Source organism: Canis lupus, chromosome 20 (assembly GCF_048164855.1).
Source record: "Canis lupus baileyi chromosome 20, mCanLup2.hap1, whole genome shotgun sequence".
Lineage (NCBI taxonomy): Eukaryota > Metazoa > Chordata > Mammalia > Carnivora > Canidae > Canis > Canis lupus.
Window position 1 is genome coordinate 35,055,218 of NC_132857.1, and position 13,422 is coordinate 35,068,639.

At 36.2% G+C, this 13,422-nt stretch overlaps 1 protein-coding gene across 5 annotated transcripts in view; it reads right to left on the reverse strand.

Annotated features, from left to right (window-relative positions):
- Positions 1-13,422, reverse strand: part of EPB41L5 (erythrocyte membrane protein band 4.1 like 5) — a 145,636-nt gene that overhangs the window by 10,817 nt on the left and 121,397 nt on the right. For all 5 annotated transcript variants that reach the window (XM_072788873.1, XM_072788874.1, XM_072788872.1 and 2 more), the window contains 3 exons: positions 12,385-12,449; positions 7,350-7,440; positions 5,320-5,394 (listed from right to left, as the gene is read on the reverse strand). In XM_072788873.1, coding sequence (XP_072644974.1) covers positions 5,320-5,394; positions 7,350-7,440; positions 12,385-12,449 — 231 coding nt within the window. The remainder of the gene's footprint in view (positions 1-5,319; positions 5,395-7,349; positions 7,441-12,384; positions 12,450-13,422) is intronic.

Here is a 13,422-nt window from a genome sequence, read left to right on the forward strand (position 1 = left end):
AGCAGGCTCCATGCAGGGAGCCCGATGTGGGACTCAATCTCAGGACTCCAGGATCAGGCCCTGGGACGAAGGCAGGTGCTAAACCACTGAGCCACCCAGAGATCCCGAGAATCTCTTTAATTTAAAAATGTTCTACTCTAAGAATGCTCCTACTATTTTCAGTTCCTTACTAATAGGACTCCTCTACCTTCCAACCCCAGCATCCAGTTTAACATTTTAGCCTTCTTGGTAGCATCTTGAAAGTGGACTGTGACTAATCCAAATGAACAGCACAAAGAAAGTACAGAGGAAAAAAAAATCTGTTTAGATCATTCTCTAATTTCATGCATGCATATAAAAACACTCACATTGTTCCTGATACATAGGGGCTTTATTACATTCTTTTTAATGTTTAATTTTCTAGATTTTACTTCTATGTATAGAATTATATGCCAAAGAACTCCTCCTATTTTATAGAAACTTAGACTAGTCTGTCCTTAGACTCATGGTTTCAGATTCTGATAAAAAATTTACATAAGTCCATGTCTCATTAATAAGTTAGGAAAGCACCAGAAGAATAAAAATACAACATGACTTTCCCACCAATATTAAGAAAATGCACTTTTACCATAGGAAATATGAGACAGAAAGAGAGAGAAAGAATATGTGGTAAAGGTAAATAAAAAATGTTTTGGCAGAAATAAGTTCTATAATAACCATAATTAGAGTAAATATAAATGGATTAAACTCAATCAGAGGAGATCCTCAAAGAAGATTTAAAAAACAAGATCCAGCAAACTGTTGTTCACAAAAGGTCCACTTATAGCCAACAGATACAAAAAGGCTGGAAATAAAAGGACAGGAAATTATATACCAGGCAATATAAACTTAAAAGAAAGTTAAGGTGTCGATTTTATAGGAGCCAAAAGGGAAATTAAGAGAGAAAAAAGAGGTAAGGATGGATACTTTACTCAAAGGAGTTGGAGAAAGTATAATTACCATTAATATACATGCATCTCACAGCGTATCTTCAAAATATACAAAATGACAGATTTAGCAATAGATGAGAACTGAATTAATCAATTGTAGACAGATATAAAACACACCCTAGAAATTGACAGAATATTAGAGAATCAGCAGATTAATGAAAGAATTCAGCAAGTATGCTAGACACAAAATCAACTTATGAGTTCAACAGTAAAAAATTAAATACCATTCATGATATCAACAAAACTATAACAAAACTATAAAGTATTTAGGATTTAGCCTAACAATCTAAGACTTACAGAGAACATTTAGATGAGAAAAAATAGAAACATGTATCATATTCATGAAAATTAAATATCATAAAAATGCTAATTTTCTCCAAAATAATCTATAAATTTAATATAAACTCCATTAAAATGCCAGCAGAATTTTGGGGGAAACCTGACATGCTGAAATTTTAAGAATATACTAGGTATCAGTACAAAGCCAAGGTAATAAACACAATTGCAGGACAGCAGAAAAAGAGAGAGCCCACCACTGGAACACAACAGAAAGATTAGTAACACATCAACCGGGAAAGGAGGAATTCTTTAGAATATTGGTAAAATTGGCTCTTTTTATGGATAAATACAAATTTGAGTTATATTAAAACCACAACTGACATCCTCCCCCCCAAACCTCAAACTGTTCAAATTTGTTAAAATCTAAAGGTGAAAGGTAAAATAAAATTAAAGCTAATAGAAATCAACAGAAAACAGTATCTCTATGACCTCAGGAGATGGGATGGCAGATGAGGAAGGATTTTTTCAAACCCTAAACCCAAACTACAACAAGAAAAAATGAAGAATGCATGACATCAGAATAGGTTTCTGTTCAGTGAAAGATATACACCTGTTTTACTCATCCACCTCCACAGTGACAGACATAGGTTGTCTCAATGTCCTTGCTACTTGTCACAAATGACAGTCATAAAAATGCCTCAGATGTGCTAATATACAGATTAGCAGAAAGTATTTTTAATACCTAAGACTGACATGGAATTTGTATCTAGACTATACAAGGAATTCCTGAAATCAAGAAAAAAGACAGGAAACCTGATAGAAAAATGAGTAAAAGATACATACAGGTGACTCAATCAAAGAGGAAACCTAAGGCAGCATTAAAATAATGGAAGAAATAATACCATTTAACTCATGTGAACTGAAACAATGAGACAAACCCATAAAGACAAAAAAAATATTAGAACGTCAGATAAAGCGCAGGTTAAGGAAAAACTGCTCATAGGACTTATAAACTGTGGAAACCATTCTGGAGGCAGTGAGCAATACCTAGTATTCATATAAGCATGCAACCCAGCAATCCCATTTGTGGGTATCTAACCAACTCTCTACCTTAAAAGAAATATGAAGACTTTTTTTCGACGTTATATTAGTTTCAATTGTACGAGTCAACAATTCTATGTTTCTCAGGTGTGCATCATGCTAAGTATACTCCTTACCCTCTTCATTTATTTCATCAATCCACCCACCCAACTCCCTTCTGGTGATCACCAGTTTGTTCTCTGTATTTAGGTCTGTTTTATTGTTTGTCTCTTTATCTCCCTTGTTCTTTTTGTTTCTTAAATTCCACATGAGAGAAATCATGGTATTTGTCTTTTTCTGTCTGCGTTATTTCATTTAACATTATACCCTCTAGCTCCATCCATGTTATTGCAAATGGGAAGATCTCATTCTTTTTTATAGCTAATTAATATTAATTCTATTACACACAAACAGCCCACATTTTCTTTATCCATTCATCTATCAATAGATATTTGAGTTCCTTCCACTTCTTGGCTATTATGAATAATACTGCAATAAACATAGGGATGCATAGGTCTTTTTGAATTACTGTTTTCACTTTCTTTAATGGAATTACTGGATCAGATAGTAATTCCATTTTTAATTTTTTGAGGAAATGTCATACTGTTTTTCACAGATGTTTATCTAAATAAATATGTGAAAGGTACCTAGAAAGACATATAGCAAATACTTTAGAATGAGTAACTTAGCGAAAATGGCAAATGGAAGTGAGGAATGGAGGACAAAGGAAAATAAGATAAGCAAAAGAGAAGCCTTGCATGGACCAGCAAAAGAGAAGCCTTGCATGGACCTAGGAAAATAGTCCACCATGGACTATGAGGTATAATTAATTGGAGCATCTGACTTAAAAAAAAAAAAAAAAAAAAAAAAAATGGATGCTATCCTATTGGTCTTAGAGATATCTTCTTGTCATAAGTTTATTTTACATATTTACCAATTCCCAAACTGATAGGAATCTTAGTGCTTTCCACAACTTCTTCCTAGCCTTAGTAATATATATTTCTGCTACAGATTTTAGGTTCTCTCTTTGTTCCTCTCAGGGAAGACGGAACTTTATCATTTGGACACTTCTTCAGAATGGTAACTGTAATGGAGATAAACATAAAAATATGATAATAAAAGTCCTTCCCTCAAGAAAATGCATACTTTATTTAAATATAATTTTTTTTACAGCTTTGTTTTATTTTTTTTTTAAGATTTTATTTATTTATTCACGATAGACACAGAGAGAGAGAGAGGCAGAGACACAGGCAGAGGGAGAAGCAGTCTCCATGCCAGGAGCCCGACGCGGGACTTGATCCCAAGACTCGGGGATTGCGCCCTGGGCCAAAGGCAGGCGCCAAACTGCTGAGCCACCCAGGGATCCCAGCTGTACTGTTTTAATTGATGAAAGGTTTGTTGAATTTTTTTCAGAATACAATAGCCTTCTTAAAGCCAGTTTAGAATATAACAGAAAAAAAAAAAGATCTCATTAACAATAGCAATGAAAAGCAGGAAGGATCTGAAAATAATAAAAATAGAAAGGACAGAATGTATGTTGGGGGAACTATAATGACAAAGTTTAATAAGAGATACAAGAAGTCTTGAGTGAGAAAAATATTATATTCTTAGCTAAGAACACAAATTATCATAAATATATCAGTTAATTTACTTATGAATTTAATGTATTTACAAATAAAAATCCAAAGGTATTTGGAGGGGTGGAACTAGAAAAAGACATTCTAAAAATCTTCTGAAACAATTCACCAGTAGAGTAACAAAACAGCTACATAATGATGCTTGTCTGGCCATATTCTGGATCAAAATCAATTAAAAAGCTAAAGTTCTTAGAAGAGTGTTACAGTTCTAATAACAGAGAAATCTGTCAGTGTAACAGAACAGGGAGCCCATATGTAGACTCTAAAATGCATGAAATTCTAAATTTTGATTTAAAACAAAAAAAGCATTCTAAATTTGCAGGGAAGGGAAAACATCAGTGACATAAAGTTGTTTAATAAATTTGATTTTCATCACCGAATCCACTTGTGAGAGAGCACACAGAATATAGTCCTGAGCTCGGCCCCAGGGAGTCCTGCTCTGGCTTTAGGCCATCTTGCATTAATCTTTCAAGTTACGTCTTTGTTCTCATAAAGGATCATCATGGCTCAGCACTGACATTATTATCCCTTTGTCTTCTGCTTGCTCACTTCTCTAGACTTGTGATTAATTCTTATTCTTTGGTAAAGTCTCTGTTTATTGATCTAAGCTGGTGGTTCCCAAAGGGTGGTTCCCAGACCACATCTCCATTACCTGGAACATGCTAGAAATGTGACTTTGCAGGTCCTAATCCCCACACACCAAATCAGAAACTCTGAGGGTGGAGCCCTGCAATTTATGTTTTAATACACCCTCCAGGTGATTCTGATACACACCCAAATGTAAGAACTAAGGATCTAAGCAAACATCCAGCTCCAGAGAAAAGGACCATCTGTACTTCTAAGACTTCAGAATGACATCTAGTTCCCATAGCAATTCTTATCATATTACTCATAACATACTGAATGAGTTATTTGCATACCTTTCATCTCAACTACATAGTAAGTCTTGGAGGGAAAGAATTGTTTCTTTTTTGTATTATAATTTGATCATAGTACCCAACACAGTATCTCCTATACTGCAATAAAGATTGGTATGTTCAATGCTAACCATTCGTATGTTGCATGTCCTTATTGTTTTCACTCTTTATGTTTATCCCTACATATTTCCTCTCATGTTATTTAATATGGTGTTGAGATTACAAATAGGCGTCTAGTAAAATGTGGTTACTGTACAGTGACACATAAATTTAAACTGGTGAAAATTTAGTAGAAAGGTAAGCTAAGTGGTTGCTGAAATACAATCTCTTATTAAATGAACAGTTTAACTACATGGTTAAAAAGGCAAAAATTGGAATGTAGCAGAAAGTTTTTTCAAAACAAATTCCTTTCCACCTTGCTGTTCAAAACATACTTACCTGAGGTGTGACTGTGTGGTCCATCAGATTCTCAGTTAGAGATAAAAGTAACGCATCCAATTCATCTGTAGCATCCTATGAACAATAAAATATATATAGCTGTTGAATGACTAATCATCAAACTACATCTTTTCCATATCCTCTCAACTTACAATTCTGACCCAGCCTTTGTTTGGTGTTAACCTTTAAACAAATAGGGACACTCAGAAATCATGGCTATTATATTGATTCCATTTTGCTTGGAGGGGAACCTAGATTACAATCAGAAGTTGAAAAAGTTGAAAAAGCTAAAGTTTTAATGTGGGAGCATCTGGGTGGCTCAGTTGGTTAAGCACCTACCTTTGGCTCAGGTCATGATTTCCCAGTTCTGGAATCAAGCCCTGCATTGGCCTTCCTGCTCATTGGGGAGTCTACTTCTCCCTCTGCCCCTTTGCTCTACTCATGCTCTCTCTCTCTCTCTCTCTCAAATAAATAAATAAAACCTTAAAAAAAATAAAATGTTATGTGAATTTTCATTAAGCTACTCTTTTTGGGGAGACAAAACTTGCATAGGGTTAAAATTTTTTTGGCTCTTAGCTCTTAGACTAAAAGAAAGAGATAAAAGGTTCAGGACAGGAGAGAGTGAGTAAAGATGATGCCTAAACTCCAAAGACTTCTTTATCCAGATGTACTGGTACTTCACTGTTTGAAAGTGAATACAGTATGAACTTCCCCATAAATGTTCATACTTTTTAATTAGAATTTGAATCACCTAATGAATGATGGAGCTCTATACTACAGAGAAAGAGAGAGCAAAAGAGAAAGAGATAGAGAAAGTAAGTAGGCAGGAAAATTTAAAGGGAATAAAATAGAGAACTCTGGTCTGGAAATAAAGTAAGTTTCTAGGATGTAGTCCACATAATAAAAAAGGCCCTTCATTTATACAGTCCTATTTCCATCTATCTGGCTTAAGGCTGTGGTCATTCTCCTATTTATGTCTCAACATTCACCTTAATGTGATTCAACTTAATGTAATCACATGCAGGAAAAAATTGTTCTCTCACTGCTCACATCTCCTCCTCTCACGCCACCGTCTCCCACTCTTGTGGCCTGAGGGCCCCCAAACTGTGTATGTATCACTACCACAGGTATTAAAATTCTCTCTCCCAGTGGAATGTAAGCAGTTTGAAAAAAGAGGCTATGTTTAACTTTTGAATTTTTGAAACTACCATGGTGTCCAGTACATATTATAATATGCAATAAATCTCTGAATTAAATGACCTCTGTTCCAAAAAAATCTCAGTTTCACTTAATTTTTAATGATCAAAGATTGTCAATATCTCTTTTTAGAATTTTAATTAGCAGAAAGGAAGCTCCTGATTGGAGATATTTTAGGTTGGATTTTTTTAAACCCAAAAGTCTGAAAAATTATACACCAAATCTTAATTATACATGGTCTTTCAATAGCGGGAATACAGGTGATTCCTAACTTTTTCTTTTTATGAAATATTTGGCAAATTTCTACAATAAATGCATTTATGTAAAGAGCAAAATGGTAAATGTTCATTTGCAAGGATAATTTTTCATTTAACTTGTAAATTAAAACAATCAATGAGCAATGTACTGGGTTTCTATGATTTCTGGACTGGTAAGGGTGTGACAAGGTACAGAAAAGCAGGGACTGCAACGACGAGCTGGTTATACAGTAACACAATGACAGGGTGCTGGTATTTCAAGCAATCAATATTTAGTGCCTACTATGTGCTGTCTACTGTTTGAGACACTAGGGAGGCATAGCCAGCATCAAAAAAAACAAAATACAAAGACTAGCTAAAACAAAAAGACCAATGACAGAAAAACTGAAGAAGCAGCCCTGAGATACTCTCATGAGAGATTTGACAATAGGATTCTCTCTAGAAAACTGAGGCTCAATGCTTTTCTCACAGCTTAAGTTCTGGTGTCAGTCAGAAATCACCAGATGTCTGTGATTATACCACAGGACTCAACTCAGTATGGTCTTTGGAGAAACTTTCAAAATTAAGTATTGTTACCTTAAGAACAGAACCATTTGTTGCAGGTGTGGTATGCATCAGAGCAAGAGAATCTTCAGGGAAAGGCACATTATTCTCATTTAATATAGCACTGGAAGAAAAAGATAAATTCAAATTCACATCATGGAGCACCTATACAAGCATAGGGAGCATATTTGAAGAAAGAACTTCAGAAAGAAGAAGAATTCACATAAAGGAAGAAGAAATAACAATTTGTGAGGAGCATGCCAGCAGTGTTGCATTTATATGCCTTTGTGAGACCCTCCTCCACCCACCGTTTAACAGTCTTCATATCCACAATGGACTCATTCACAGATGGATCAAAATGGTAAGACTACTTGCTTCCCTCCTATAATCTCACTGAAGTTCAGAAAAGATTTATCTTAAAAAAAAGATACACAAAAAGGGTAGATCAACTGAATGATTTTTAAAAGTTGTTGTTAAATACATGAATGAGAAAACTCAGTGGATTAGAAACTAACCAGAATATCTGAGATATGAGAGAATAGTCAGAAAACCACAGACAGAAGCCCTATGCTGGAGAAGGCAGAAACACCTCAAGTGCTCCAGATGTTACAAGAGGACTAGCCAGGTGAGAGGATGCCAGATAATTTGTTACTAGGCCTGGCAGCAGGAATCACAACAGTGTCTAATCCCAGATAAGAGAGGCTTCAACACCAGGAAGGAAAGGGAGGGAAATCTAGAGCCAAAAGACTATCATCCACCAAGATAACATATGCAGGAGGAAATCCCAGTCCTCCTTAATATTGCTGAAAAGTGTGTAAACAGGAGCAGGTCCTGAAGTCTACAAGAAGAATGAAAAAAAAAAAAAAAAGAGAGAAATATATCCTAGATTGGAAAAGTCAGACATAATTAGTGAAGTGGAAGCTAGGACTGTTTCATCCACAACAATGGGGCAAAAAAAGACAGATGAAAAACAAGAAGGAATAATTATGGGGTGCCTGGGTGGCTCAGTTGATTAAATCACCTGCTTTTAGCTTGGGTCATGATCTCAGGTTTCTGAGATAGAGCCCCGTATCCAGCAACTGCTCAGTGGGGAGCCTGCTTCTCCCTCTCCCTCTGTAGCTCCCTCTGCTTGTGCTGGCTTTCTCTCTCTGCCAAATAAATAAATTTCTTTTAAAAAGGAATACTTATGGGATCCCTGGGTGGCGCAGCGGTTTGGTGCCTGCCTTTGGCCCAGGGCACGATCCTGGAGACCCGGGATCGAATCCCACATCAGGCTCCCGATGCATGGAGCCTGCTTCTCCCTTTGCCTATGTCTCTGCCTCTCTCTCTCTCTCTCTCTTTCTCTCTCTCTCTCTCTGTGACTATCATAAATAAATTTTAAAAAATTGAAAAAAAAAACTTAAAAAAAAAAAAGGAATACTTATGATAGAGAAGTCTTCGAGCTGTTTCAACTGATACTCAACATTCAAAAAGATAATGGTTTATGATTTTCCAGAACTGAAAAAAAGACATATATAGGTCTTCAGAATGTAAAGCCAGCTTGAACACTAACAAAAAAATTTTGTAAACCTATTCTTAGCAATGAAAATGCAGAACCTCAACAATAAGCAGTAAAATGGAAAAGAGAGAAAAAATAACTTTGTGCTTCAGAAAGAAGCAACAGCTCAGAGGAAAGGACTCAATAGAAGACAAAGTGCAGGGATCCCTGGGTGGCGCAGCGGTTTAGCGCCTGCCTTTGGCCCAGGGCGTGATCCCGGAGACCCGGGATCGAATCCCACGTCAGGCTATTGGTGCATGGAGCCTGCTTCTCCCTCTGCCTGTGTCTCTGCCTCTCTCTCTCTCGCTCTCTCTCTGTGTGACTATCATAAATAAATAAAAGAAAACAAAAAACACTTAAAAAAAAAAAAGAAGACAAAGTGCACATTAAAAGGAATGAAATATGTCTTATAATGAATTCTCCTGCCCTTCAAGAAAAGGTTAGTAGAGTTTACACTGCTGCAAAACACAAAAAGGAGATGAAAAGCTTCTGCAGCCATTCTGCTCAGCATGTGTCATGACCCAGCAATTTCACTCAGGTATACACTCTAAAAAATCCTCACAACATGTGTAAGTAAGAACAAGTACAATGTTAATTTGGAACAAACACGGGCCCATTAATAAAACGATGAATGAACTGTGACTGACTTATGTATTGGTAGTTAAAATGAAGGAAGCATGGATAATTTTATAAAATTCAGATATGTCAGAACAAAAACCAGTGAATTATATACTTTAACAGGTTAACTGCACAGTATTTAAATTTTATCTCAGTAAAGCTGTTACTACAAAAATAAATGATCTGAATAGCCATTTCTCCAAGGTAGAAAAGATACTCAACATTAGTCCTCAGGTAAATGAAAATTAAAACCAAAATGAGACACGCTTCATACTCTCTAAGATGGCTGTAGTTTTAAATATTTTTTAAAAGATTTATTTATTTATGATAGACATAGAGAGAGAGAGAGAGAGAGAGAGAGAGGCAGAGACACAGGTAGAGGGAGAAGCAGGCTCTATGCCGGGAGCCCGACACGGGATTCAATCCCGGGACTCCAGGATCGCGCCCTGGGCCAAAGGCAGGTGCCAAACTGCTGAACCACCCAGGGATCCCCTTGCTGTAGTTTTAAAGATGGAGAATAATGAGCACTGGAAAGGATGTGGAGAAACTGGTACCCACATACATTACTGGTGGGAATTGAAAATGTTGTAGCTGTTTATGGAAGACAGTTTTACAGTTCTTCAAAAAGGTAAACAGAGTTGGTTACTACATGACTGACTCAGGAGTAACCCTCCTGGGTATATAGAGAATTAAAAGCATGTCTACAAAAATTCTTATATATGAATATTCATAACATAATAGTCAAAAAGTGGGAACACCACAAATGTCCATCAATTGATATATGGATAAACAAAATTGGTATATCTAATACAATGGAATATTATTTGGCCCTAAAGAGAAGTACCAATGCATGATACAATGTAGATCAACCTTGAAAATATTATGTTAAATGAAAGAAGCCAGATACAAAAGGCCATATATTATGTGATTCCATTTATATAAACTGATCAGAGTAGGCAAATGCAGTATGTGGAAAGACTGCAATGGGTGTGGTGCTTCTTTTAGAAGTGATATAAATGTTATGGAATTAGTGGTAATGGTGCAAAATTTCGTCAGTGTACTAAGAAGCACTGAACTGTATATTTATAAAGGGAAAACAGTATGGTATGGGAATTACAACTCAATAAAAAAAGATAAAGGAAAAATGGTCTAAATCTACTACAGCAAAATGTAAAAATGCTACAAAGCTTAATATTTGGTACACAGACAATATATAATCTCCACAGTTTTGTCTATGCTTGAAATATTTCCTTTTTTTAAAAGGGAGTAGGGGTGCCTGGGTGGCTCAGTTAAGTGGTTGCCTTTAGCTCAGGTCATGATCCTGGGGTCCTGGGATCCAGCCCCACATTGGGCTTCCTGCCTAGCAAGGAATCTGCTTCTCCCTCTCCCTGCTCATGCTCTCTTTCTCTCTCTCTCTCTCTCTCTCAAATAAACAAAATCTTTTAAAAAGTGTGTGTGTGCGGGGGGGGGGTTGTCGTATGGCATAGGGACAAAACAGGTAACATAAAAGATTAACAGAAAAGGAAAGGTCCAGAAATAGACCCAAGTTTAAACAAGAATTTAGGGGATCACTGGGTGGCTCAGGGGTTTAGCGCCTGCCTTTGGCCCAGGGCATGATCCTGGAGTCCCGGGATCGAGTCCCGTGTCGGGCTCCCTGCATGGAGCCTGCTTCTCCCTCTGCCTGTGTCTCTGCCTGCCTCTCTCTCTCTCTCTGTCTCTCATGAATGAATACATAAAATCTTTTAAAAAAAGTTTAAACAAGGATATTTTAATACATTTCAAATTGTAGGAGGAAAATAGATCATTTAAAATATCATTAGCCATTTAGAAAAGCAAATCTAGAAGTTGGAGTACACTCTAGGTTCTTGCCAGCTTTAAGAGTTTAGGTTCTTGGGAAGCCCTGGTGGTGTAGCGGTTTAGCGCCGCCTGCAGCCCAGAGTGTGATCCTGGGGACCGGGGATCGAGTCCCGCATCGGGCTCCTTGCATGGAGCCTGCTTCTCCCTCTGCCTGTGTCTCTGCCTCTCTCTCTCTCTGTATGTCTCTCATGAATAAATAAATAAAGTCTTTAAAAAAAAAAAAAGAGTTTAGGCTCTTTCCAGCTTTAAGAGTTCAATGACACTTGGCAGTCCTAACCACATTATCCTCAAACTGGCAAAAAAAAAAAAAAGAAAGAAAATTTTTTATCAAGTTCTAAAAGGCTCTAATAATGACAGTATTTAAAATGTTGTGGGCCAACTGATTTACTGAAATTAATTAAAATTCCAGTTTTATCCTGATCACCAATTAGTGTATTTGTTGAATACTAACTATAAAGTCATATATACAAAGCATGCTATATGCTTAAGGGCTATTTTGACTACAATATCTAGAACTGAATATGATTAATCAGGAAATTCTTCATTGAATACGTTTTGAATAATGGGAAAAGTAACAGCATTCATTCATTCAACAATGTTTAGCACTGACTAAGCACAGAACACTGGATATACAGTGATGAACAACAATACAAATTGGCAAAGAGCAGGGGATCAAAGCCTAGCAAAACGAATAAATGGCCTGATACTCATATTAAGAAAAAGACAGGCAGAAGGGACTTGGAGAGAAAAGCAAAGAAATTTACTCGAATAATGGCAGAGCCCACAGTAAGAAAAAGTTTCTAAGACCACCATGATAACAAAATGGCACCAGAGTTAAGAGAAATAACATATATTTTTCACCATGAATAAGATTAAAAATATCTTTCAAGATTGCTTTAGCTCTGCAGTTTGATTCAGTAAAAGATGGGAATGTAGGAAAACTAATTAGAAGTATCTCCAGATAATCTAAAACTTGGTAGTAAACAGCTATGTAATGGAGTGAAGACAAGTTAAGAAGAGAACAGCAACTTAATTCCATCTAACCCAGACCTGTACCTGTTTGCAGCAGCATCCTGAACATTGGAGTTTTTATGACTTAGTAAGCTATCTTCTCTTGTAACCTAAGAAAATGAAATCATAAAAAAAATTAAGCATTTGTTGAAGATACTAAAAGTAACAAGAAATTTACACTTCTGGTAAAAAGAGAAATATCACTTTGCTTCAGTTCCAGAGGTTATCATATCTCTGAAGGTATCAGTACTACACCTAGTATGGTCCCATCCCATACCCAAATTAATAATCTACACTTCCACTTCAGTATTACACAAATTCACACCTTTTACTAGACAGCTCTCATTTAAGACACCATGGTGTGTTAGTAAATAGATCAGAATCCCAAAAAGATTCAATGCCAGGATTTTTGGAATTTACATGATGAGAAGAAGAAAGAGATGTTAAGTGGTATATTCGGCTTTTTATTTTTCCCTAAAGACAACGAATTTATTAGGAGGAAATTCTAAAATATTTTTCTGAGGTTTTTTTCCTCTAACTTTATTGACACATCATTACATACAGTAAGTGCACATGTTTTAAGGAGTTTGATGAATTCTGAAAAATATATACAGGTGCATAACCAACACCAGAGTCAACATGTACAACATTTTCACTACCCTATAATGTTCCCTTATGGCCAATGCAACCCCATCAAAAACCCTTACACATGGCAAACAGTGAGCTGTATGTTCTGTAGTTTCATATAAACGGAATCACAATACCTATCTTTTTAGAGCCTATTTCTTTAGAATAGCATGAAGTTTTTGAGATTCACCCATGGTGCTACACTAATTCATTCCTTTTTATGTGCTGAGTACCATTCCACTGAATGGATATACCACAATTTGTTTATGTTTACCTGCTGATGGACATTTGGCTTGTTTCTAGTTTTTAGCTATTTCGAATAATACTGCTAGGAACATTTGTGTACTGTGTGAGCCTGTTTTCATTTCCCTTGGGTAAATACCTCAGAGTGGACCTGTGTGGTCATGTGGGAAGTACATGCTTAATACATTGTCAAACTCTTCCTCAAGTGTTTAT